Source organism: Sardina pilchardus, chromosome 14 (genome assembly GCF_963854185.1).
Source record: "Sardina pilchardus chromosome 14, fSarPil1.1, whole genome shotgun sequence".
NCBI lineage: Eukaryota > Metazoa > Chordata > Actinopteri > Clupeiformes > Clupeidae > Sardina > Sardina pilchardus.
Window position 1 is genome coordinate 32,488,841 of NC_085007.1, and position 27,818 is coordinate 32,516,658.

Consider the following 27,818-nt stretch of genomic DNA (forward strand, 5'->3'; position numbering starts at 1 on the left):
TGATTTTTTTACAGCTGATTTCTTATAGGCCATATGTGTGTGTGTGTGTGTGTGTGTGTGTCTGTCTGTCTGTCTGTCTGTCTGTCTGTCTGTCTGTCTGTCTGTCTGTCTGTGTGTGTGAGTGAGTGAGTGAGTGAGTGAGTGAGTGAGTGAGTGAGTGAGTGAGTGAGTGAGTGAGTGAGTGAGTGAGTGAGTGTTTTCAGAATTGAACAACAAAGGGAGTGTTATTAAGATTAGGAATCTCTTTCTGTGCTACGATGACATTTGGGCTACAAATACATACATTTTTTGTTCGATTTTGTTGGTCCTAACATAGGAAGACTGTTCCAATTTACCTTGAAGCCTTGAAAAGTCCTGGTGAAGAAACAATATAAATTTTGTTTTTTGATCTTATCTGAGGCTCTTAAATATTGCACAGTAATAACGGTAACACTTTACTTGACGGGTTCGTTCATAACACATTCATAACAGCTGTCATGAACTGCACATGAACAGCATTCGTGACTGTTTCATATGGATAACTAGATTGTTGGACTTTTATTTTGACAAGTTTTCGTCATTTTGTCTTCCACATTCATGAAAGTGTTGGTATGAATGTTGAGTCATTTTTCATGAATCAGTCCTGAATGCTTCATGTGCAGTTCATGACAGCTGTTATGAATGTGTTATGAATGAACCCGTAAAGTAAAGTGTTCGTAATAACAATATAATCATAAGTAATCTAATCCCTCTCTTGAACATATTGCTTTGATGATTAAAGATGTTTGACTGCAAGAGGTCACAATACTTTTTTGCATTTGTAAGGACCAAACCTAAACAATTCTATCTAATCTGTAGAAAGCCTTGCTGTTAAGGATAACTGAAAGACACTTTTCTACAAAGCTAAGCTTAATCATCACTTTGTTAAATTAGCAGACACTTTTGTCCAAAACCATGTACATTATTGAATGACTAAATGAAACATACCAGAGAGGTAGCTACTTTCAGTATTCCCAGAGAAACTCCAGGCAAAGTCTTTTTTTTGTTAGGGGGACAAGCTGCCCCAACTTTGTTTCCTGTTTTCAGAGCCTGAGGGGTATTCCACGAACGGAGGTTTAACAAACACAGAGTTAACACTGAACTCTAGGTTGATTGACCCTGAGCCGATTAAACCAGAGCTGTCGGTTCCACCGTGCCGGTTATGAATTAGTTTAATCAACACGGGGTTGGTTAACACTGGGTTGAGCGCGTACAAGACGTGATGTATAGAGCATGGAAATCACAAAACCACAGAGGCCCAGCACTTCCGGTTAATATAATCTCCGTATCCTTCCTGGGGTGGGAGAATTGGGATGTGTGACCCGTCAATTGCGCCATAGACCTACAGAGAGAAATTACATATTAACATAACATTTGTCAACTCTCCTAAGTGGCCATTATAACTAATTCGTAATAGGCTATAAAAAGAACACATGGACACAATTGTTTTTTAGGCTATATCATTAAAAAAATATATGCTCCAGCATGTTAGGCCCCTTGTGTTATTTGAGGTGTGATTTATGCATTGAGACATCCTAACTTCCTCCATCCCAAGAACTGTGCATAGTTTAGTAATGTATTTCAATATAATTCTAATTATTTCCAATGATAGACATTAATGAGGCTGAAACAGTTATCCAAAATGTTCAATGTTAACATTCAATTTATTGAACACTTGCAAACGAAATCAACTGCCACGCCTTCACAGCACATTGACATAAACGTCATGTGCTGTGAAGGCGTGGCAGGACAAGCCTACGTTATCACGTAGCCTAGGTTTTAAACGAGCAAGCAGTGGTAGTGCTTAGGCTACTCACAGAGCTGCCAACTTTTCAAAAAACCTTGGAGTGAGATTCTGTGGGGGGTGACCAAAAGTTTGTCCCGCACTCGTCACGACACCAAAATTATTGTTTCGATCCCGATACTAAGTCAAGAATTGGGATTTCGATACCTTTTCGATGCTTTTTAAAAAAACATTTTAATGTATTTGGTGATTTAATCATCAGTAACCTAATATTGAATATTGTGTGATCATTCACACCAGTGGCCACCTAAGATTCTGCTCGACCCTCCACACACACAGAAAATGATATAGTCATATGTTTCTATATCATATATTTTGGAATTCATAACTGTACATATTTTGTTGATAATGTTGAGTATTTTACAATCTGCATAATTATTAGTAGCTAAAAATGTTTAGTCATTTGTGTACTGATTTCAAGACTATTACACTTACTCATAGGTCTATGTTTAAATGGTGTGTAGGCTTAGTAGGCTATAGGACTAATTGAGTGTGCATTATTGAGTGTGTAATTGAGTGCCTGTCGCTTTAAGTAATACGTGAGGTAGCTTTCTATCTCACGGTTTTACGAGAGTGAAATATAAGTTGCATGACAAGGATATGTGGATGCAATTCATTTTGCTTTCTGGGTCATTAGATAAATTACATGTTCAAAACAGTAACAAGTCGAAGAAAATCTTTCAGGGATCATAACATAGCCTAAGAGATGAGTGTCTTGCAATGTTCCTTTATGATTTTAGTGAGCACTACGATTTAGCTCTCTCCAGAAGTTATTTATCCACACGTTCCAGCAAACAAAACAGTGCAACAAAAGTGCAACACGTTAGTCTAAAGTTAACATGTAGGCTAGGGAATCAAGTTCATCCACACAAACTGATTTCTTTCAAGATGTTAAGTTTAAGAGAGTGAGTTCTTAATTAATGATAGGCCTATGATTTGTGACACACAACATACCTAGTCTCTGACCAGATTGCGATTTTCTCCCGCGGGTGTCTCCTTCTTCTGTCGCAAACTTGGATGTCTATGCAACGAATAGGGTCTATAGGCCTACAGTGGCGCTTCTTAGCACAATGTAACGTTGGGGAGTTTTAAAAGGAACAAACAAGTCTCAGCCCAAGATCAGATTTTGTTTCGCGTGAGAAAATGGATGTATGGCGTGAGTGCGTGTGTAAACAGGCAAAATCGTGTGTCACACCCCGAAAGCGTGAGAGTTGGCAGCTCTGGTTACTCACCTGGGGGATGTGATGTTTCATCGCGTTCTTGTAGGCGATCTGCTGGGCCTCCTCAGCCGATGGCATGTTGATATATTGGCTGAGCAGATGACAACGGATGATATGGCACACTTGCCGGCCACCACTCTGTACTCGCAGCAGCTTGCTAACTATACAACGCGATTGCCACTCGCTTGCGGATGGGTACAGCTGGCCTTCGGCTTGGAGTAATTGGTCGAAGATACGGTTCCAAGGCACTGCATACTTGACGAAAAGTCTCAGAAGACATTCTGAAGTAGGCCAGCCACTGGCGTTCAGTAAAATGTCCCAAGACATCTACCTCCCACCAAACACTTGAGCGGTGTCGCTGCCACATCTGCGGCGATGGGCGCCGAGGTAACGCCAGGCAGGCCTGGACCAGGCTCAGCAATTCCACCCTTCTTGCCCTCATCCTTCGCCGCAATACAATGACAGCTGTGATCAGCTGACACAGTACAATTAAAAGTTGTATGCTGGCCATTCTGTTTTCCATTATAAAGACTTGTATAGCCTACGTTTAAAGCGCGATAAAGATGCTGTAGTAGACTAATTCCCGGTCAGCCGGCAGCGCGAGTCAGGATGATCCCCGCCACACAAGGGACCGGGAAACTGTTTAGTCTCGAGCCACTTTTAGCCTACCAAATATATTTATTTTTTAGTCTCAGAAGAACCACACAAAGACAGGTACAAGAAAAAGGTATAGGATATTTAACTTGCAGTTTATTCAACAGAAGTTTAATAGGCCTATAGTTTAAAAGTAGGATAATGTTCCACGTTTTCTGAATCAGTTCGTCTTCGAGGCTTTCCAATAGGCTATCAGTCCACTTATGTTCGCTCACAAAGGACGATTCCAGTTGACGGAATCGGAGGGAAATCTTTTATTACATTGCATCAAATGCAATGTACTGTTATCCCTGTTCTTCTTAAAATTATTCTTCTTCCGACCAAAATCAACGATCAAGGCTCTAGAACCACTGAACCGTTTGACGTCATTCAAGCACTCCTACAAAGGTCTTGAAACGGAGATTTGTTCTATTATTTTTCACATTTGTGAACTTTATACTTTTTGAGATATTTACGATAAAATAGTTCAAAAATCCCATTGAGTTAACGTTAAGACGCGTTGGCGGCAGAGAAGGGATTGTTACGTAGTGCTCATTAAACTGTAACAGCTGTGAAAACATTCTACCATGCTACAGCTGGTAAACTTGGACGTTATCGTCTTGTCTCCTGCCTACTCCTTACTTGATTTGCTTGTCGTCACCGTAACCGGTTAGCTCTAGGTAACGTTATCAATAGCTAAAGACAGTCAAACCTAACGTTAACGTAGCCTAAGCACTGTATTTAGTCGCCAACAACGTTTGCTTTGCTCCTGGCTAACGTCTAGCGCCAGGCTGGTTGCAGCCAACAGGGTAGGCCTACCCGTCTTAACTCAGCGTTCTAAGTGAAGTCCAACCTGATAGACATGCCAGTTGTACCATTTAGCTAGGCACGTTGACTAAGACAGCCAGGCAATCATTTAAAGCTTTCGATATCATTCACATATTAAAAACCTTTGTTAACAGCGTATTGTACATTCCTAGGATAGTAATACACTTGGAAACTCTTTGAAGAACATAGCCTACTAGCTCATCCCGGCTATTGTGTAGCCTACATAAAATGTTCTACCGTAAGCTAACGTTACATTTGCTAGATATCATACCTGTTGCTGCATCATCGTTGAAGTTGTTTGAGATTGTATTCCGTATTCCAATGGGGTCTAAGCCTATGTAGGCTATCCTACTTTTTACCTGCATTAAAGTGTATAGGCTACCTACAGTAAGCTATCCTACCACTGTAGGCTAGTTGAATTTCATAGGCTACTAAACAAAGTGTCAGCGCTTGCAACTCGTTTAGAGTTGGCAACTTCATTTCAGTCTTTTATTATAATAAATGAAGAGTTTGCCTAGGCTATTTTCCAAAATAGGCTACTATCCACAATTTTAATGCATTTTAAATCACTTTTTAAATGTGGGGTTGCAAGTAATTTCAGTGGAACTGTAATTGGGTTATTATGTATCTATTCTTTACTGTGTCATAGGCCTACAGTATGTTGTCTTTTTAACTAATACTATGTTTTACACAGCAACCTTTTTGCATTTACATGCAATGGTAATTTCATCCATGGAATTACATTTTCTAGTTATTATTATTACTTCGTCCGAGAGCCCCGGCAGTGCTAACACAGCAGTGCAGGAATGAGCCATAGCTCTACGTGGCTCGCGAGCCCTTGCGCTACTGTAACCTTCTCAGAGGGTTCTATTTCGCTACATTGTTGATGGAAAACCATCTAGCGGGTCAGAAAAATGCGCTTCAACACGGGGCATTGTGACATAATTTTAAATCGCTAGAATTGTTCTGTTGATGGAAAACCGTTTTGGCGCTTCTTATGTCGCTAAAAGATAATGCGCTTTAAGAGTTAATGCGCTTCAAAATCTGATGGAAAAAGGACTACAGAGACACAGAGACAGTGCCGAAACGGAGTGGCGTAGTCGCCAGCGTACCCATGACAACACAACAGACAAAACAAATTCACAAAATAAAAATAACAAGACAAGATGCCGGACGGAGTGGCGTAATCACCAGCGTACCCGTGACACCAAGACATACAAGACATACAAACAAATAAACAAATGTTAAATAAATAATAAAACAAACAAAAAACAGAAAAGTCCACGTCAACCTAGTCCAATCGACTGCACTCAAGTCAGACGGCTGAGAGAAGTCTAGGGCAATGAAGACGCATAGCTATCAGGCCAACCGAAGACGGCGCTATAGGCAGGCCGTCTGGAGAGCACCATGAAGCAGTAGGCCTAGCAGCAGAAGCACCAAGCAGGTGGGAATAATTGGGGACCACTGGTTTATGGCAACACTATAGGTCTGGGACAGGAAAAAAAATAAAATAAAGAATATTGAAGAAAATAATGGGGGGGGGGGGGGGGTCACAAATATGACACAACCATAAACATAAGGCTTCTTGGGGGGGGGGGGGGGGGGGGGAGATGGCAATTAGCCTACAAAGCATGACTGTGTTATTTGACTGAGGGGCCCATTGAAATATCAGGGGTCCGTGATCCTTTTTTTCCCTCGTTGGTTTCTTTATTTTTTTTCCACGTAGGAGGATGCGAGGGAGAGAAACCGGAGCTGACGGAGGCGGTCTTCAAGGGCGAACGTTGTCAACAGAGCTTACGTCAGATCCTCCTCACGTCGAGGAGCAGGAGTTGTTAGCATGTTAGTCGGCTAACGTTAGCCTGTCAACTATCTAGCTTGGTCGTTTAATGTTAGCAGACGTCTGCCCAGATCGTCCTCACTGTATAACGGAATAGCCGTAATCATCAGTGCGTAAATCACTCTTGTTTTGCTTTTCAATGTGTTGTTTTGTAAAAACAACTTTAATGGGATATAAACCGAGTTGCTAGCTCTGGTTGGCTAATGTTAACGAATTAAATGAGCTTGTATTTTAGAGATAACGTTAGCAAGTCTACGAAACCAGTCTAAATATAAAATGTTCTTCACAGTGATAGACTTCAGTGCAGCTTATCTAAACGTGACCAAGTCAACAAAGTTTAACATTAAATAATGAAAGAAGTCGGATTGTGTGTAACGTTACTGAAGTATCTGGAGAAGGTCTGAGTTCCCAAGGCCTGTGCATTGAAACAATAACATCCGTATAGGCGTACCAGGCAGCAACTATAACCCATGCACGAGGCTCTATCCTTGGTCCACGCGGCCAATTGAACGCGCCGAGTGTGGAGGTATGAGAAATGGCCTGGAAGAGCATAACTTATCTTACTGAAACTAGCCAATAGTAGTGTCAGTGTGTTTGTTATTCTGTTAAAAGAATGTACGTCTCTTGGGTTGAACTAGGCTGTTGTGAGAACATGTATTATATCCATAAGATAACGTCGCTGAGATTCATTTTAGCTAGTAACTTACGTGGCTGACGGTTAGCGTTAACGTACAGTACAGGCTTACTTGTGTTTTAATGCTAGCTAGCATATTTTAGAAGTGTTGATGGTTCGCAGGCAAACTGTCATCCAAATTATTGACTATCGGTCCCTCGCTAATTTGTACCTGTAAACGGAGACTTAGCCTGCAACAACTATATAGTGGTCAGATTTTGCACTAGGATTCGGTTTAATACTAAATGGTCGCCTGTAACTAACTTCTAACTCAGAAATTCCCAGTTCGATATCTGTAAAGTTGAGCTTTTCTGGCCGGTTGACATTGTTATCAAGCAGTTGTAGGGAGCTGCTTAGCTAGAATGAAGGTGCAAGTGGACACAAGTCAGGCTGAATCTGGTAGCTTTCCAGATGTATCTTCGCACCTCACGGTCTACCACAAGGACGTGACAGAGAACATTGGTCCTAGACGCCTTGTGTTACACAGTTCTAATGCTCTCTTTCTGCCCAATGGGACCTCAGCTTCAGGCTCAGTGGTGGATAACACATCTCACTTAGACATTAGGGATGAACTGAGAGTAGTCTCAGAGGATAGTAGAGCTTTATCAGAAGTATGCTCACAAAATGCATCCAGCGATGATGATGACTTAAGCTATGAAGTGCAACAAGCCAACAGGATATTCCACGATTTCCTATTAGAGAAACACAAGGCCATCACTACTCCCCTTTGGAACCCAGTTGGTATACAGGACCAATCACTTGCAGACTCTGTGCAACAAGGAATGTGCCTCAAGAGAATAGATGAAAAGTTTGTGAACCGGGAATATGACAGTATCACAGACTTTGTGGCTGATTTCAGGCTGATGCTTGAGAACTGTTACAGGTATCATGGTGTTGACCACTGGATCTCAAGACAGGCACAGAAATTGGAGATAATCCTGGAACAGAAACTCACTCTGCTGTCAAGGTAATTTGGCTCTATTATTTCCACTCTTCTATTCCTACTACCAGCCCCATACAATGTAGTTTTAAAACACAGAAAAAAACAGGGTTCCAATGTATCCTGTGAAATTGTAAACAGTTTCCACCTATACTGTAAAATTGTAGTTTATTTTATAGTGCGCTATTCCTGTAGAAAACCTGTAGCCTAGTTACTTGGCCACAGGTAGTAATGAATATTGTGATAATAAATGTGCAGAAAGCACAATTTCAGCATGTTTACATTTTACATTTATTACTGATCAAAATGATGAGACAAGATAAGCATCATTGTGTTGAATGATGTATGGTATGCACTTGTGTGCCTACAAAAACGTACAAAAAAGTTTCTGGTATAAGTGACATCACGCTTTGCCGCTGTGTGTCTGGTCATTTTCCTGTGTGGCATTCTGAAACAGTCTTTAAATTCAGGACATAGCAGTTGGAAGTTGGTAGCTTGGTTTGATTCGAGAATTTGCAGTTGGAATGGTCGGTTGTTTATTCAATGTCCTTAGACAGTCCAAAGGAGGCTATTGGGTCATTCCACCTCAATTTAACGGATTTTAGAGAAAATTTCTGCTTGACCATCTCAGATTTGCTTCAAACTTTTACCATCTATCTATCTGTCTATATTGCTTTTTTGTTGGAAGTATTGTAACTAGGGCTGGGCACGTTAACGCGTTAATATCATGTTAACTCATCAATCAATTAACGCCAATAATTATTTTATTTATTTTATACTGTAAAAGTCTGTTGCTCACAGGCTGGTCACAGGCGTCTCATCCCACATTGAAATTCCATAGCCTACATTCACGAAATCAGGAGATGTGCAACAGAAGTGAGAGAAGCCACTGGCTGCAGCAGTGCAAGAGCAAGTCACATGTTCACGGTGCACGTTGTCACACTGTACGCGGCTACTTTGTTCAAGTGGCATTGATAAGTTAAACAGTCGTTTTTTCCTACACGGTAACTTTCTTGTATGGAAAGAAAACATTAGCCTTGAGTATTTTAAAGAGGAATAATGCAGGATTGGCGATTTCATCTCTGGTTTCGGTTTCGTTTTTCGTTTTCGCTCGTTTTATGCTTGCATATTTCTCTGCAGAGCTTCCCCGACAGCTTTAGCGTGTATATTTATACATAAATTGGCTATATATAAATATATAAATTGCAAGCGTGGTTCTTCTTGTTCCTTTCGCGTCTCTGACTTCCAGATGTAAACAGCAAACGATCGTTTATCAGAAAGTTGCAAGGTTGTAATAGCGGAGAGGGACACTAGGGGCGGGAGGAAATGTGACTGTTTTCGATAAAACTGGTCAGTCAAGCAAAACAACGATTTCTAAGCGATTTTATGACTATGAAAAAGTTGCATAGGGTCTCTTTAATATTCAGTTGTAAACAAAGACTTCTAAAACGGATAGTTCCGGTCTTTGATTATGATTGGCTGAATCATGTTCGATGCCGTTGTATATAGGGCGATAAACACACACCTTGACCGCATTTCGTTCTATAGTAATGCGCTAGCACAAAACTAGCAGTGGCTGCGTCTTGTTGTTGCTTGGCAACCATTCATATGGAGGGAATATATTTCTTGGCAGAAGAATGATTATCTATGAATACATTGTTACTTTTTCGTTGCTGTGCCTTTGTTTCATGAAATCTTGCTAGATCGACGTGGTAACCGTTTTAGAAAAGCAATAAGCCACTCGAGTCCATGCGTTATACTGTATAATCGAACAGCTAAGGGGGTTTTAGGCACTCCGCTTCGCGTCGTGCCTAACAACGCCCCTTAGCTGTTTGATTATACAGTATAACGCACGGCCTCTTGGGGCTTATTGCTTAAATCTTCCTATGTAGCCCAAGCTGTAAATGGACTGAAGTTCACTCTAAATATCAACTTTTATCGATTATGCTAACCGTTAGCATTTCTATGGGATTTTTCATAGACATTAGCCATAAGCTAACGCATTAGTTCTATTCTGTAACTTGGAATGATAGCCTATGTGACTGCACTCTAACAAAACATTGAAGGAAATAACTGAAATGTACTCTGTTCTGCTTAGTTTTACAGTAAAAGTTTGAAAAGAATTTCAGCATCAGAGTTTCCCTTGGGAAATTGGTTAGCCCTATATCTATCTATTCTAATGTGGCTGGTTAGATTTCATCATTACCACACACACAAGTGGGGGCAGAATTAAAAATGTGTCATAGAGTGACAATGCATTGGTTGATTTGGTTAAAAAGTCACAGGTTGGTAATTGATTATAATAGTAATGTTGTTACTCAGGCTAGGCTTATTACAACAAGTACTGTATTATGGAAATATCTACACGCACTGTTAAAGGTTTTACCAAAAAAGTGTGTGTACTGCTACTGTATTAAACAAAATGCTGATGTTAAATGTTTGCAGAAAAAATGCTATGGCACTTGCGTTCATATGGCAGCACATTTAAAATAAAAATGTGCTATATATTACTTTTGAATTCATTATTGAGTTTTGCGTAATAATGCGATTAATCATGATTTATCAGGGAAATCATGCGATTAATCGCAATTAAACATTTTAATCGTTGCCCAGCCCTAATTGTAACACAAAACTGAAAAAGAATCAATTTGGATGATATTGTATCTCCCCATTACAGAGGTATGACCAGCTATACCAATGAAATTCATTGGGGAGATACAATATCATCCAAATTGATTCTTTTTCAGTTTTGTGTTACAATACTTCAGTGTTTCCCACACATAGACAAATTTGTGGCGGTGCGCCACAGATTCAGCACCGGCCGCCACATATTGCGTTTCGTTATTTTTTATTTATTTATTTATTTATTTAGCGCTATTGAAACGCTATTGAAAAACGCGCAGCATTCGTTAAGCTGAATTTCCTTTCCTTGCGCTCCCTCTCTGTCACTCACGCGTCTGTCTCTCATACACACACACAGGCACACACACAGCCCATCCCCTCCGTGCACACCGCGTCTATCTCCATGATCAAAACAACAAGATCATCCCTGGAAGCGTGGTAGGTGGTCGCACTGATGAACCTGACGCTGCTCGGGTAGAAGCATAAAGTTCTCCCGCAACTTTTGTAGACTATGCGTGCAACTAAATTACCAAACAGTAGAAGTAAACTCATTCTCCTTGGCCCGCTCTCGTGCGCGCTCAATGGCCACCCGCCATCGACATGCACATTTAATCCAAGTAAAACATTCACAATCGTGAACGCATTGACGCACAGAACTAGCTAAATTACTTTTAAATTCGGTTAGCATCATTAGTAGGCTATGCTGCAGGCATTTGATTAAAACTCTTGCATTCAAGTTGACTGACCATCTCAATACCAATGTGTTCAACTCCAAGACTTAAAAGGGCTGTCCCAAGGAGAAAAAGTATTAGCTTACCTTGAAACTTAAACACATGTGGGGAAATTGAACAGTCCAACCAGTAAAGTATGATAAGCTTAGCCTGCTACTTTGTTTACAATATTTTGAGGCTTCAACCAGACAGCTGAATTTAAGAAGTGGAGTAGGCTATAATCTGCATAAAGTTTGCTGTTATGAATATCAGAAATGTCAATAGAATGTAAATAATTACATAATGTGTGTGTTTCAAATAAAGACAAGCTTTACATCTTGTTAAAAACTTAATTTACATTATATGAAAGGAGAGCGATAAAAAGGTGATGCAACGAAAATATGGGTGCACACCCCGCCCCAACCCCCCAAACCCCCCCCCCCCCCCCGTCGGACATGGGCCGACCACCACACATTGCCTTCTAATCTGTGGGAAACACTGTACTTCCAACAAAAAAGCAATATAGACACCTCTTAATTACTTAATTACAGCTTAAACACTTCTGTAGAGAGACATAACCATTTGCCAAACATTTTGTTCATAAATTGTGTATGGGGGCACCCAATGTGGGGGTTTGAAAATAATCAGCATTTTTTCTTCTGATTTCACAAGATTGAAACACAGTCAGTATCAACACATACGGCCTATGAATGAATATGGAATCTATAGGTAGCAATCATTATTCACAGAAAATTTGAAGTCTTTAGCTTGAACACTTTTTGAGATAATGACATTTGAACTTTGCTGCAGATTTAGATGAGGATGCCAATGTGGCAAAAATCAGAAGGGAGGTACCATGTTCAAATGTTTTTTCTCTGGGTGTATTAGGTATACCAATCTAATATTTTGGCTAAGTTAGTTTAAATGGTTACTCTTTAGGTGGTAAAATGTTGAAGGAAATCTGAGATGGTCAAGCAGAAGGCATTTGTTGAATTGAGATGGAATGACCCTATTGGAAGTGTCAGTTTAACATATTGAATGGCCACTGCATACCCGTGTGGGTCATTCCATGTCAAATCAACCAGAGCGCACGCACTTGCGTCTCAAAAAAATCTGAAAAAAAAATACCATGTGCACTTATGTTACCCAGGAGACACTCTGTAAAATGTTTTTGTGCTAAGATCAATACTTTTCAAGTAACAGCTAGTTTTTCGGGGGGAGGGAGGTGTCAAATTTGTTCTGTCTCTTTTTTTTGTCAAAGTTCACAAGCTCATTGCTCAAGAACTAGAATTTGTAGGAGGCTGCAAATTGCAAATCTTTGTTTAGTCCCACAAGGTGTTAGGGTGTTGTGAATATGAGATCCACATTTATTTTTCAAACTTGTGAGGTCTGCTGTTCAGTCCCTGATGGAATTTATTTTCTCTGAGAGTGTTTCTACTTATCTCAATAAGAAAAAAACCCCAAGAGCCTATGTTGAGTGAAAATGTGTCTTCTGAAGGCCTAAACAAAGCCCAGCCAAGAACTCCAATACATTTTTTAGCAACTTTGAGGGACTGCTTTGACCATGCAGGATCATCCAGACTACTCGTGGTGATTTCCCTGCATACTATTCCTATTTATGCACCAGCCTGCATCTGCAATGGTGGCATTTTGTCCATGTTTAGGGTGGAAAATGAAAAGAAAGATTCGCATAAGACAAGTCAAATTGGTGTTTTTAAAAAGAAGAGCTGATGCAGATTAAAGAAAAAAAAAGAAAAAACATCTTTGTATATTCCCACAAGGTGTTAGGGTGCTCTGAATATGAGATCCAAAATTATTTTTCAAACTTGTGAGGTCTGCTGTTCAGTCCCTGATGGATTTTCTTTTCTCTTCATTGCTTTTTCGGAGAGTGTTTTTACTGATCTCAATAAGGGGGAAAAATCAAGAGCCTATGTTGAGTAAAATGATGTCTACTGTAAGCCTAAACAGAGCCCAGACAAGAACTCCAATAACATTTTGAACAACTTTGAGGTACTGCTATGACCATGCAGGATCATCCAGACTACTCATGGTGATTTTACTGCATACTCTTCCTATTTATGCACCAGCCTGCAACATTTGGGCCTCCTACAGATTCTAGTTCTTGAGCAATGAGCTTGTGAACTTTGACAAAAAAAAGAGGCAGAAAAAATGTGACACCCCCCTCCCCCCGTAAAACTGGCTGTCACTTGAAAAGTATTGATCTTAGCACAAAAACATTTTACGGAGTGTCTCCTGGGTAACATAGCCACGCATGGTATTTTTCAGATTTTTTTGAGACGCAAGTGCGTGCGCTCTGGTTGATTCTAGTTCTTGAGCAATGAGCTTTTTAACTTTGACAAAAAAAAGAGGCAGAACAAATTTGACACCCCCCTAGCCTTGCACGCCCTCCCTGTGACGTAACACCTTCGGTGTTGCTGTCGCTGGTCTGGTCAACTGCTAATCGGGAAGGATTTCTGAGTTCCCGAAATCTGCGAAACTGCCCCCTTTGGTCGAGAACCAATCAACTTTGAGCAGCTCCAACGGCTCTGGGCAGAGGCGTGTTCAAGGCAGAGGAAAGAGTGTTGTTATTGGTTTAAACTCGGCAAACCGCTTTCTGACATCGACCAGTAGCAAATCGAGGCACTTAAAGGAGGCGGGTCAACCAGCACTTGGAGAAACCGTGTTAGCACAGGCACTTGGTCAGACTAAAGTCTCGCAGAGCCTTTCAAGTCGATGGCAATCAGGCTAACACCCCCCTCCCCCCGTAAAACTAGCTGTTACTTGAAAAGTATTGATCTTAGCGCAACATTTTTGTGTCTCCTGGGTAACATAGGTGCACATGGTATTTTTTTCAGATTTTTTTGAGAGGCAAGTGCGTGCCCTCTGGTTGATTTGACATGGAATGACCCGTGCATGATGGCGTGTTGTGGCAAAATCCTTGGAATAATTTTATAGAAGTAAACCACATCCAGAAGCAGTCTTTATATTTTTGAGGTCAGACAAGATAATCAAACATCCTGCGCTTGCTTGACTTATAGCACTTAGGCAAGTTCCCCGCACTTGACTGCCTTGCTGGTAACACACTTTGGGCAGTTGTCGGGCAGCCATGGCCTATTGGTTAGGGCTTCGAGCTTGTTACTGGAGGGTTGCCAGTTCGATCCCCTACCAGTCATTACAGGGGTATGACAAGCTATACCAATGAATTGAACTCATCTCCAGAAAGGGTATGGAATGGGTTTTCAGACTGTGAAATTTCAAGATGGTATTATGGCTATGGTTATTGAAAGTAGATGTTTTGAATATTAGTCTATAACAACAAATTATCATAAATTCATTCAGGAAATACGATAAGATGAGCCTTTATTGTCTCCAAGTGGAGAAATTTGCCTTGGGCAATCAAGAGAGTGAGATTGGGACACATAACATACATTAACACAAAAAAACACCAACCAATAATACAGAGACCTAAAGAGATAAACAAGAGGCTAACCTTACATCCACATACATATAGTCTCCCCCCCCCCCCCCCATACACACACATGGATTAAAGTTTTCCGTCGCTACGACGGATTTCCGTCAACCGGAGGCGCTATGTCAATGCGCAAAATAAATAAATGAATAAATAAATAAGTGCGTTGGTGCACCTGCGTTGATGAACATTAGGCTGCTACTACTATTACTACTAGTATTACTACTACTACTAATAATAATAATCATCATCATAATCATAATGATACAATAATAAACGAAAGAAAGTCCTATTGAAACAGATGAAAGAACAGTCCTGATTTATAGCCTATTGGAGCCGCAGCCTATTAGGCTTCTGTAGGTTAAACAAGCTATGCAGAAGTTCAGGAAAGCTGTTTTTTTTCAGTTTAATTAGTCTATGATTTGGGCTAATTGTTCTTCATAAAAGTAAAATTAAAAAAGACAGTTGTTTCGCCAGTTGTAATTGTAGGCTAAAGAATAGCATCATCAGGACAGACATCCACGCACTAGCTGCGCAAAGGTCTGCGTTGTTTGCGATGACTTCTTGTCCGCACTTGCTGTGTAGTTTCCCGATCTCATCAAATTAGGCGTCGGCAGTGTTGGGGAGCTTAAAGATGAATTGTCAAAAAGAACATGGCTATAGCCTACTTTCGGTCATTATATTAGTAGAGTCGGGTGCGCCCGAAACGCAGAGACAGACTACGGGAAAGTGTGTGTCTGCGCCACGCCACTATAGGCTATCCTACTGTTTAAGTTTAACTGCTAATTTCTCTGAAAATAATTATAATAAGCCAACAAGGTTAACTTACACAATTCAAAAGGATCTAGTAGCTTAGGATATGTCTATAGCCTAAAGTTTGCCTAATTTGTCTTCTTCAAAGAGAAAGTCGTAGGTCCTATTACTGACGCGTGTTCTTATAAAAACGTCTTGTCTTCCAGTTAATGTTCGTGAATGTTTATTGTAACAAATAGCACAGTTCATACTCATATAATTGACACGACCAACATGGTCAGAAAAACCATGGAACTCCTAACATCCATCACGTTCTTACCCAAAAACTAAAACCTCTTAAAGTGACATGCACCTATTTAAACAACATGTCACCTAGGGCCTAATCACACTAAGTAAAGTTACACCAAATTATATCCTGACATCAGAAAACATCAGAATTCTTTAGCATATTACATGTCTAATCAATTATTCCAAATCTTCAATAACAGAGGCCTATCTGATGGTAAATAACCTATGGCTGTGAGTTTTAATTGTTTTCATGCATGTCTGATAACAGATGAGGAATGTTTTGGAGACATGTTTTCTAGGCATAATGCTGGCCCTAATCTCCCCAATTCGGCTATGGCCGGCCCTGGGAGCATTCTTAATAAGCAACAGTCTGCAGTATTGAATAGCTAGGCCTACTTTAAAATGTGTTACTTGTAAACGGAGGGTACAATTAGTCTGTATGGCCCTATTTTACATAGTTCTACGCTAAGGCCCTTTGATTTGTATCACTTGCTTGTGTCCATTATTTTATTTTTTTTTGGACAGAAACATTTCAGTCAGATGATTTTTTTTCACTTTAATCCATGCACACACACACACTGCCACCCCCCCCCCCCCACACACACACACACACACACAGTATTGCACATTGCCTTAATATTGCACACTGTATTGCACACTGCCCTAATAAATACCCCCCTTTACTCCCAAGAAGCTAACTTCACATCCACACACATATAGCCAACCCACCCCCATACACACACACATACTACCCCCCCCACACACACTATTGCACACTGCCCTAATAAATACCCCCCCCCCGCCCCCCCCCCCCCCCCACACACACACAGTATTGCACATTGCCTTAATATTGCCTACTGTATTGCACACCTTAATAAATACCCCCCCTTTACTCACAAGAAGCTAACTTCACATCCATACACATATAGCCACCCCCCCCCCCCCACACACACACACAGTATTGCACACTGCCCTAATAAATACACCCCCCCCCCCCCCCCCCCCTTACTCACTCACTCAATATCTCTACTAAGCCTTACTATTAAGTAATTTAATTGACCATGGGACCATGGAGTATTTGTACCTATTTGTTTTGTGACTTGGTACCCTATATCTTCTCCCAGAGGGCAACATTTCATATTCGCCATGCAGAATATGTTCTGTGTCCTCTATTATCTTTAGGCCTTCCTTTCTGACTGAAGTGTCAAATAGTTCTTGCAGTGATGTAGGTGGAGGCATACCCATAATCTTCCCTGCCCTCTTGATGAGCGTTTGCAGTTGAGCTTTAAGCTTCAGGCATACAATACCATATCTTATAATAGATTCAATGGCTGCCCTATAAAAAGTTAGCATGATGTCTTTTTCTATGCCAAAAAGTCTTAACCTTCTCAAAAAATGAAGACGCTGGCTGATCCTAAGACATAGAACCTCCACATGCTGGGCCCATTTTAACTGACAGTCCAATGTTACGCCCAGATATTTATATGTGGCTACCTGTTCCACTGCCTCTCCATAGATCGTCACTGCTGAGTGATTACCTATTGATCTAGGGTCAAAAATGATTTCTTTTGTTTTGCTTGCATTTAAAACCAAGTTATTTGCTTCACACCACAACACAACCCTGTCTATCTCTGACTGGTAGACAGAGGCGTCAGAATCCTGCATTATCAGACTAAGAATGGCTGTGTCGTCGGAAAACTTGATTATGTAATTATTTGAATGATAGTGTCTGCATTCATTTGTATATAATGTGAATAACAAGGGAGAACTAACACAGCCCTGGGGCACTCCAGCGTTGATAGTTAGTGTGTCAGAAAGAGTAGAATTAATTTTAACTAGTTGTGTTCTGTCAGTGAGAAAAGCTTGATACCATTTTATCATAAAAGGGTTCACCCCCATCTGTTTTAGCTTAAATAACAATGCTTGAGGCTCAATAGTGTTAAAAGCAGAACTAAAATCCATTAAAAGTAATCTGGCAAATGCCTTGGTGTTCTCCAAATGCTTTAGTATGAGATGGTGTGTTGTGCTTAATGCATCAGCAGTGCTTCTCTTCTCTCTATAAGCAAACTGATAAGGATCAAGGTGATGTTGGACCTGTGTGCGTAGCTCTCTCAGCATAATGCGTTCAAATGATTTCATTATGACTGATGTTAGCGCAACTGGCCTGAAGTCGTTATTCTCTCGTGGGCATGGTTTCTTAGGCACAGGGATTATGATAGCTTTTTTCCATTGTGTTGGTAACCTGTGTGTGTCTACTGAGAGCTGAAATAATGGGCACCAAGCTGGTGCAAGTTCGTGAGCAAATTCATGCAAGATTAAGGGGCTGATCCCATCTGGCCCACTGGCCTTCTTTGTGTGCAGAGCCCTAAATGTCTTCACAACAGTGTCTGTGTCAATTACTATTCTATCTTTATGATCAGAGTATGTTTACTGAAAGGTCCCTGCCATTATCAACATCAAACCTTTTATAAAACATAGGGTCATTCCGTGTCAAATCACCCAGTGCCGGAAAGTGACCCTCTCCGAAAAAATCTGAAATAAATCACAGGTGTTTGTAGACTAGACCTATGCACAAATCTGAAATAGTATACCTGGATCACTAATGGTTTAAAATCTACAGGCCTTTGAAGCTTCAAGTCATTTTAAGCATTGTGGTGAACAGTCCTTTTTGGTCAACTTGCAACGTTATTGGTTCTTTTGGTATTTCACACACATCAGTGAAACTATGTGAATGGAAGCACATTTTCCTGTTGAATTAAGAAATCTAATCAGATGAGACGTGTCTTGTGTAATTTCCCCTCTGCAAAGCTCTGAAAATGGCTATAAATTCATTATGTGAAAAGACATCATCACTTTTGAAGGCTTCTCATTCGAAAGGTATGTGCCACAAATTTCATCAGGTTTTTTTCCCACTCATATATGGACTATAAGGTCATGTCCATGCATCAACTTTGGTTGTAATCGTTGTCATATTGTCAGAGCATTTTGTTTTAATTGGGCTTGATTTTCAAAAAGCCCATTTTCGTCCTATCATTTCACCATGTGGACAGTTAACAGGATTTTTTTTAATTTTACCATATCACATTCTGTATGTGAGGATCATCTGTCCAAAATTTGGGCTTGTTGCTGAGTTTCTTTATTGGAGATATGATTTTTGGAAAATATCCTCTAGAAATCCACTGAACTTGCATTGGATCTGCAGTACTACTTTGCACCACATGGGATGCTCTTTTAATACAATGGAAGTCAATGGAAGAGTAAGAGATTCACTTGTTTGCTGCACATATCCAATCTAAACACACATTTTATGGTTCATAGTTGAATTGCTCCAAGTAATGATTGCAACATGAACAACATACTACTCATAAATAAATCTTATTTAGCTAAATAAACTGATCAAGCTAAATATACACACATAAGACTGACTGATCATACATGCAGCAAGAGGATTTAGCTTGCCATCTTTGTAACAGTTTTCTACACCACCATAGAAGTTGGAAAATGAAAGTCATGAACATATTCAAGAAAAAAGGGGTTTCAAGAATTCAGTGCATTATCAGATGCAGAAAAAGCGTCAGATGCAGTTTAGAGCAGATATTTCACTTGATGAAGATGACCATGCATGTTTCCATCACATAAAAGTTTTAATCAAAAGGTATGAGGGCTCAAAACGCTATTGCCTGGATCCAAGACGCATTCATGAAAAGGAGATAACTCATCAAGTATCTTGTATGTATGATGACCAGTCAGTCTTATGTGTGTATAATTTGCTTGATCCGCTTATTTTCTCTAAATAAGATTTATTTAGGAGTAGTATGTTGTTCATGTTGCAATAATTACTTGGAGAAATTCAACTATGAACCATAAAATGTGTGTTTAGATTGGATATGTGCAGCAAACAAGTGAATCTCTTACTCTACCATTGACTTCCATTGTATTAAAAGAGCACCCCATGTGGTGCAAAGTGGTACTGCAGATCCAATGCAAGTTCAGTGGATTTATAGGGAATATTTTCCAAAACTCATATCTCCAATAAAGAAACTCAGCAACAAGCCCACATTTTGGACAGATGATCCTCACATACAGAATGTGATATGGTAAAATTAAAAAAAATCCTGTTAACTGTCCACATGGTGAAATGATAGGATGAAAATGGGCTTTTTGAAAATCAAGCCCAATTAAAACAAAATGCTCTGACAATATGACAACGATTACAACCAAAGTTGATGCATGGACATGACCTTATAGTCCATATATGAGTGGGAAAAAAACCTGATGAAATTTGTGGCACATACCTTTCGAATGAGAAGCCTTCAAAAGTGATGATGTCTTTTCACATAATGAATTTATAGCCATTTTCAGAGCTTTGCAGAGGGGAAATTACACAAGACACATCTCATCTGATTAGATTTCTTAATTCAACAGGAAAATGTGCTTCCATTCACATAGTTTCACTGATGTGTGTGAAATACCAAAAGAACCAATAACGTTGCAAGTTGACCAAAAAGGATTGTTCACCACAATGCTTAAAATGACTTGAAGCTTCAAAGGGCTGCAGTTTTTAAACCATTAGTGATCCAGACATACTATTTAAGATTTGTGCATAGGTCTAGGCTACAGACACCTGTGATTTATTTCAGATTTTTTTGGAGAGGGTCACTTTCCAAATTGGCTGAAATTGGGTGATTTGACACGGAATGACCCCATATTAAGCTCATTTGCTCTCTCCCATTCATTACACACATTGAGTTCACTTTTCCCCCTGTTCAGATTAGTCATGTCTTTTACCATGGATTAAAGTTTTCCGTCATATGACGGATTTCCGTCAACCGGAGGCGCTAGAGGTCAATCATGAGATTGATGCAGATCCGGGGAGAAAATATTTAGGGGGGGGGGATGCGGCGCGATCTCCCTTGCAAGCTGCAGCGATGGTTACACCTCTTGTTGAACCCTGTTTTGTGATAGGCCTGTGTTTTAGCCTATGTTGAAATCTTCGTTGTGTGCAAAATAAATAAATAAATAAATAAATGAATGCGTTCGTGCAACTGCGTTGATGAACATTAGGCTACTACTAGGCTACTACCACTATTAGGCTGCTACTACTAATAAATAGCTGCGCAAAGTTCTGCGTTGTTTGCGATGACTTCTTGTCCGCACTTGCTAGTTCCCCGATCTCATCAAATTAGACTACTTAGAGGTCGGCAGTGTTGGGGAGCTTAAAGATGAATAGTCAAAAAGAACATGGATATAGCCTATTTCGGTCATTATTAATACAGTCGGGTGCGCCCGAAACGCAGAGACAGACAACGGAAAAGTGTGTGTCTGCGCCACGCCACTATTAGGCTATCCTACTGTTTAGTTTAACTGCTAATTTCTCTAAGAAATAATTATAATAAGCCAACAAGGTTAATTTATACAATTCAAAAGGATCCAGTAGCTTACAGTAGGCTATGTCTATGCAGTTTGTCTTCTTCAAAGAGAAAGTCGTAGGTCCGCTTCCAATAAACGAAACTTATATAATAGGAGTCCTATGACTGACGCGTGTTCTTATAAAAACGTATTGTCTTCCAGTTAATATTCTTGAATGTTTATTGTAACAAACAGCACAGTTCTCATACAATTGACATGACCAACACGGTCAGAAATACCGTGGAACTCCTAACATTTCTGCCGTGCATCACGTTCTTACCCAACAACTAAAACGTCTTAAAGTGACATGCACCTTTAATTAAACAACATGTCACCTAATCACACTAAGTAAAGTTACACCAAATTATATCCTGACATCAGAAAACATCAGAATTCTTTAACATATTACATTTCAAATCAATTATTCCAAATCTTCAATAACAGAGGCCTATCTGATGGTTAACCTATGGCTGTGAGTTTTAATTGTTTTTATGCATGTCTGATAATAGGTGAGGAATGTTTTGGAGACATACATGCATTTTAGGCATAATGCTGGCCCTAATCTCTGACTGTGTTCTCGGGGGTGACAGTGACACCCCCCAACCCACTATTTTTTTTGGGGGGGGGGGGGGGAAGGCCAACGGGCTATGGCCGGCCCTCGGAGCACTCTTAATAAGCAACCGTGTGCAGTATTGAATAGCTTTTTTTTTTTGGACAAAATTTTTTCAGTCAGATGAGTTTTTTTCACTTTAATCCATGTCTTTTACGCAGTCCCACATCTTTTTAGTGTCCTTATTTACGAACGTTTCTTTGACCTTTAGTCTATGCTACAGGCAATATTTTATTAGTTCATCACCCAGAAAGTAAATTAAAAAATACATTTTTAACAGTATAAGACATAAACATCTGGTACTTAGGAATAAGATGAGGATTATGAAATCATTAAATAATAGGACAAAAAAAACAACACTAATTGTTGTAATAGACCAGTATTTCAAAAATAAAATTTCAATAATCATAGCCATAATACCATCTTGAAATTTCACAGTCTGAAAGCCCATTCCATACTCTTTCTGGAGATGCGTTCAATTCATGGAGCTAGACAGTCCCGCCCCTCCTCTGAGAGAGCTTAGATTCCGGATGTAAGTTTCTCATTCATTTCTCCCATTGACATCTGGAAAAATCCGTATGTAAAGAGTTTTAGACCATGCCTTAGGCTAACCAGCTACGACGTGACTCATACGTACATACGACACATCATTTCGAGCAAAAAACTATCAGGAAAGCGAAAAAAAAGGCAAAGGTACAAGACTGTGTTCATATTTTACATTTCGAGTTAAAGACTACTATCCCAGGATCCTTTGCAAACGTACACACATTTCGAACATTTGCAGGCTAACGATAGTTTCACATATTAATCTGAGAAAAGATGATTACTTCCTACGGTTTCCATTGAGTAAATTCAACCTTCAAGATGAGAAAACCGTTCTCTTTCGGACGGCCACACATCTTGATTTTTCGAAATGACAGCGGACGACAGGCGCAGGAAAAGTTTACAGGTTTTGTTTGGGATTTCCATGGCAACGGCGATCTCTACCAATCAAAGGCTCTGCTTTCAACAGTTTTACACATTAGGATGTTGGGTAGTGTACTCTCTCGTTAAATCGCGAATAAAACATTTTTTTCTCAAAACAAGGTTGATGCCACATTCACTTTTGGCATCGGTACAATCGCTTAGTCACGCTGTAGCTGGTTTTAAGTCTACCATGGACGGTTACGATTTTATGGCTTATTTTCCAGTTGTCAATGGAGAAATTGTATTGGATTCTTACATCCGGATTCGGCTGTGGGCGGGACTGTCAAGCTCTATTGGTATAGCTTATCATACCCCTGTAATGGGGAGATAAAATATCATCCAAATTGATTACTTTTCAGTTTTGTGTTACAATACTTCCAACAAAAATGCAATATAGACACCTCTTACAGTAATTACTTTTTCAAAGACAGCTTAAACACATCTGTAGAGAGACATAACCATTTGTCAAACATTTTGTTTATAAGTTGTGTATTATTTTATTGTATTGTATTACATTTTGTTTATAAATTGGGGGCACCCAATATGGGGGTTTGAACACATTATTCTGATTTCACAAGATTGAAACACAGTCAGTCTCAACATGTAGCTTACAAATGTATGTGGAATCTATAGTAGCAAATCATTATTCACAGAAAATTTGAAGTCTTTAGCTTGAACACTTTTTGAGATAATGACATCTGAACTTTACTGCAGATTTATATGAGGGCGCAAATGTGCCAAAAATCAGAAGGGGGGTACCATGTTCAAAAATGTTTTTCTCTGGATGTATTAGGTATAGCAAGCTAATATTTTGGCTAAGTTAGTTTAAATGGTTACTCTTTAGATGGTAAAAGAAAATCTGAGATGATCAAGCAGAAAGTTTCTCTAAAATCCGTTCAATTGAGGTGGAATGACCCAAATGTTCCCTGGTGGCCATGAAAGATGGTGGCGCCTCTTAAAAATGTATTTCTCTGTCTTTTTAAGTTCTCAGGGCCCATCCACAGGTTCTCTGGTGGTGTGCTATGCATGGTTCTGTGAATGTCTAACGCGTGCAGTTTGCGGTGAATTGAGAAACTTTTGCGAAGATGATAAATAACAGATGTGCCGGCTTATCGCGGTTCATGTCTGCATATTGAACCGTAGGGGTGTATCGTTCGGTTCAATACCTACCATGTACCGTTGCATCCCTGGTCTGCTGCATGTGTGAGAACTCCAATTTGAAATTAAGGCTGCATTTTAATACTCATCTGTATTGAACCTAACGTCATGTACCTTACCGATACAAGTGCGTGTACCGTAACACCCCTAGCATTGACTGCATTTTAGTAGCTGATTATAGACCCAAGGGGTCTTGGAGATCTTGGAAATAGGTGTCAGCATGCCTAAAGGAGTTGTTTAACAGAGTAACAGTTTTTTTCACCTTTCCAGATAGACCTTTATATATGGTAATGGTATGACAGCAGGGAATAAGTCATTTAATCATTAACTGTATTTTCTTTTCCTTGCAGAGTCCTTCGGGAAAAAACTAGTCTAGCAGTAACATCCAAAGGTCGTTTTGGCACAGAGGATGAAAAGGGATTGGTAGGCTCATCTTCAAGACGTAGATCTGCTCCCCGTAGCCTGGTTTCTGTAACTTTGGGAGGCAGTGAGTCCATCATGGTGCAGGCTCTTCGTTTAGAGGAGCAACAAAGAGCTAAAGAAGAGAAGAGGTAAAAAGCTGTCCTGTGAATTTACAAGTTCAGTTTAGTTCAGTTCAGTTAAATATTTAATTTCAATCACTGAAGTATTATCATTTGAGTGTGCTCTATCATGGTTTACTTGTTTTGCAAATAATTTGAGTAAATCCTGATGGGTTAAAAGAGTAAGCCATATTTTCATAATTGGAGAGAACCCAATTATAATTAACAATGTCAAGTTACATTGTTTCCTTTTACACATTGTACTCTTGATCATAGGCAGCGAGAACATGAGAAGAGAGAGGCAGAGGAGGCATCAGCGAAGGAAGTGGTGGAGTGGGAGCAAAATCTTCTTTCTCAGGCAGCTCCATGGCCAGTTGATACACTGTGGGAGCTTCCTGCTATTGGTCACTTTCTTTGCCTTGCCCAGACAGCACTTAACCTTCCTGAGATAATCTTTTTTGAGCTGGAACGTTGCTTGCTCATGCCACGCTGTAGCTCTTTCTTGGCCAAGATCATGACCTCATTGCTTTCTCAGCCCTGCCGTAGGTCCACTCTCCACCGAAGGGCGCCCCTGACTTATAGCCGCTGGGAAGCTGAGTTGCGTCAGCGAGTACTGGGCTGGTACCACTCCATTGGCCAGGTAGAGAATCAGGTCGCCCGTGCTGAGCAGTTGGGACTCTGCAACCAGTTTTTCAAGACACTTGGTGAGACAAGTCCTCTCGAGGAGGCAGCCTTTCATCTGTTGCCACTTAACCAGCGTGTGTGGCTCCTGAAGGGGCTCTGTGATAATGTCTATGAGACGCAGAGGGAAGTACAAGATGCTGTGTTGGGACAACCCATTCATGAGTGCAGGGAGTCCATCCTTGGATATGACAGCCATGAGAATGCCTATATTCACTTTCCGCATTTCTGCGGAGCTGACCTACGGATCTACTGCCAGAGTCCCTGCACAGCACCTGATGCACGCCTACCCCCGATCTGTGTGAGGAAGGTAAACAGTAACAGACCAGCCAAAACATCTTTTGATGATGAAAAGTGTGACTATGAAAAGCAAAGAGGAGTTTGCTTCAGAGAAGGGAGAGGGGAGAGAATAGCTTACCTAGATGAAGTTAATGGTGTAGGAGAAGGCAAGGTTGAAGCCCAGCAAAAGAGACCCAGTGCCTTCTTGTTTAGCTGCAGAACAGACACTTGTGGGTCTTGGGCTGCCAAAGAGGAGCCAGGGGGTGTGGAGAACAGACTTCAGCTGACACAGGATGCGGAGCCCTCTTCTGAAAGTGAGCCTCAACTCCAGGAGGGAAACCACTGCTTCACAGGGAAGTCCTCACCAAACTTCTCAGTCACACAGGAGGTCCAAGAGGGGTTAATAAAACCTGGACATTTGTGTTCTCAGGCAAACTTACTCCATGTGAGACGCCAAGGCCCTTGCTCTGAATGTTCCAGAACTGCAGGGATGAGGTCAGAGTGTACTTCGTGCAATTCTAAGATCCGACTTGCTTCCCGCACCTCCAGGCTTGATGAGCACGCAAACCAGCAGCAAATGCACACACAGAAAAAGAAAAAGACAGTCATGGAACTGAGGACCAAAAGTTGTCGAGGCAAAACAGGTTCAGTGAGGAATGGACAGGTCATAGCAGCCAAGAGCACCCTGCGAAAAGCAGCCTGCACTATTAAGAAGAAGGACAAGAGGAAAAAGAGAAAGCTAGGTAAGCAGGATAGAGTATCTATTCTCTCCAAGCCAGCTCCGTAGTTAACTACTTGGTTTGAAGAATGTGCAAAAGCTAATTAACAGTAAATCAATATAAAATGTTTGAAAATAGTTTAACATTTTTGCTGAACTAGTGTTGGCAGAAATTGGTACTGTGATTTATGCAGGTGATGAAATGCAGTATTTCTGAGTGAGAATAGAAACCACACCTACCAGTAGCTGTACTATCTAAGAACTGAGTTCAGTTATTTTCCATACATACTGACATTATTTGTTAACATAATCATCAATGTTAACATGTAAGAATACAGTGCCTATAGAAAGTAATCATACATCATTTTTTTTTACTTACAGCCTGAAATCAAAACTTTTTAAAAATAAACGTTCGTTCCAGTTTTATTTACACACTTAGTTGTGCAACATCAAAATAAGGGAAAAAAAGACAACAGTTCTGAAAATTATTTTTTAAAAAGTTAAAAACTAGAATAACAGGGTTGGAAAAGTCATCATACCCCTGATTTAATACTTAGAGCTTACTTTTGCTTGTCTCTATTACTACTATACACTAATCCAGCGCAAACTTTATGGGCGCTGCCATCTTGAATATCGCCATTACTGCGTGCCTGCGGAGTGTGACGAGTGACACTTGCCTGTGCTTTTCAATGAAAGCAAACTCTCAGAGAATGTCTAACAAGAGATCCTGCTCATGAAAGAAAATGTCAGGTGAAGGGGAACATTGGATAAATGATGTCATGACCGCTAACCTCTGCAACCTCCGCCTATGGAACCAACGGGCTAATTTCTTAGCAGCCATCCACGCAGTAATGGCGGCGATTAGTGTACATGCCTCAACCAAATTCTTCTAAGATTCACTATATTGTTTAAATGTAAAACTTGTTCAGATTCATACAACACATATTCCCACCAAATCTGGGCCATTTCCGTGAATGTATGTGTCAACCACAACAGACAACGCGCTAGGTGGCGCTATAGAGTCCCTGAGCCACACCCTAGGCCAGAGCTCTGTCTCTGAGTATCAAATGCAATTCTACATATGCCTGCTAAATTTCAAGTTTTAGAGCATGCCAAGTTGGTGAAAAAAGGAATTAGGTAAAACGGAAAAAACTATAATAATAATCTGAGCAAAAACAATAGGGCCTTGCACCTACGGTGCAGCCACTTCAGTGGCCGCACCTCGGTGCTCGGGCCCTAAATATAGCCGCAAGCGGCGATGGCGGGCCCGAGCACCTGCGGTGCGGTCCCGTGACATGTGCGGACCTGTGACATTTTGTAATCTAACAAAGCAACATGTGGGTGTTGGCGGAATCTAACAAAGCAACATGTGTGTGTTGGTGGGCATGTGCATGAGCGACACACATGGCCACCAAATTTGGTTAATTGTCATGAATGTATGTGTCAAACACAAAAGACAACACGCTACAGTGGGTACGGGTTGAGAATGCACCTTCTCCCGCGGGACTCCCGAAGAGATCCCGCAGTGCGTCAAGCCGATTTTTTTCGAGGCTAAGGCAATGTACCCAAACAACCACCAGGTGGCAGAAAGTTTCAACTGCATTTAATGATGAAGACCGCATATCCGTCAATAGTCGACTCCTTAATCTCACTGAATCATTAAAATGAAGGTGATGACTGG

The 27,818-nt window shown here is 40.5% G+C and overlaps 1 protein-coding gene across 1 annotated transcript in view; it reads left to right on the forward strand.

Moving 5' to 3' along the window:
- The first annotated feature begins 6,291 nt into the window (after positions 1–6,291).
- Positions 6,292–27,818, forward strand: part of LOC134100673 (uncharacterized protein KIAA2026) — a 73,095-nt gene continuing 51,568 nt past the window's right edge. The window contains exons 1-3 of the mRNA XM_062554037.1: positions 6,292–7,980; positions 24,289–24,489; positions 24,736–26,162. Coding sequence (XP_062410021.1) covers positions 7,376–7,980; positions 24,289–24,489; positions 24,736–26,162 — 2,233 coding nt within the window. The 5' untranslated portion in view covers positions 6,292–7,375. The remainder of the gene's footprint in view (positions 7,981–24,288; positions 24,490–24,735; positions 26,163–27,818) is intronic.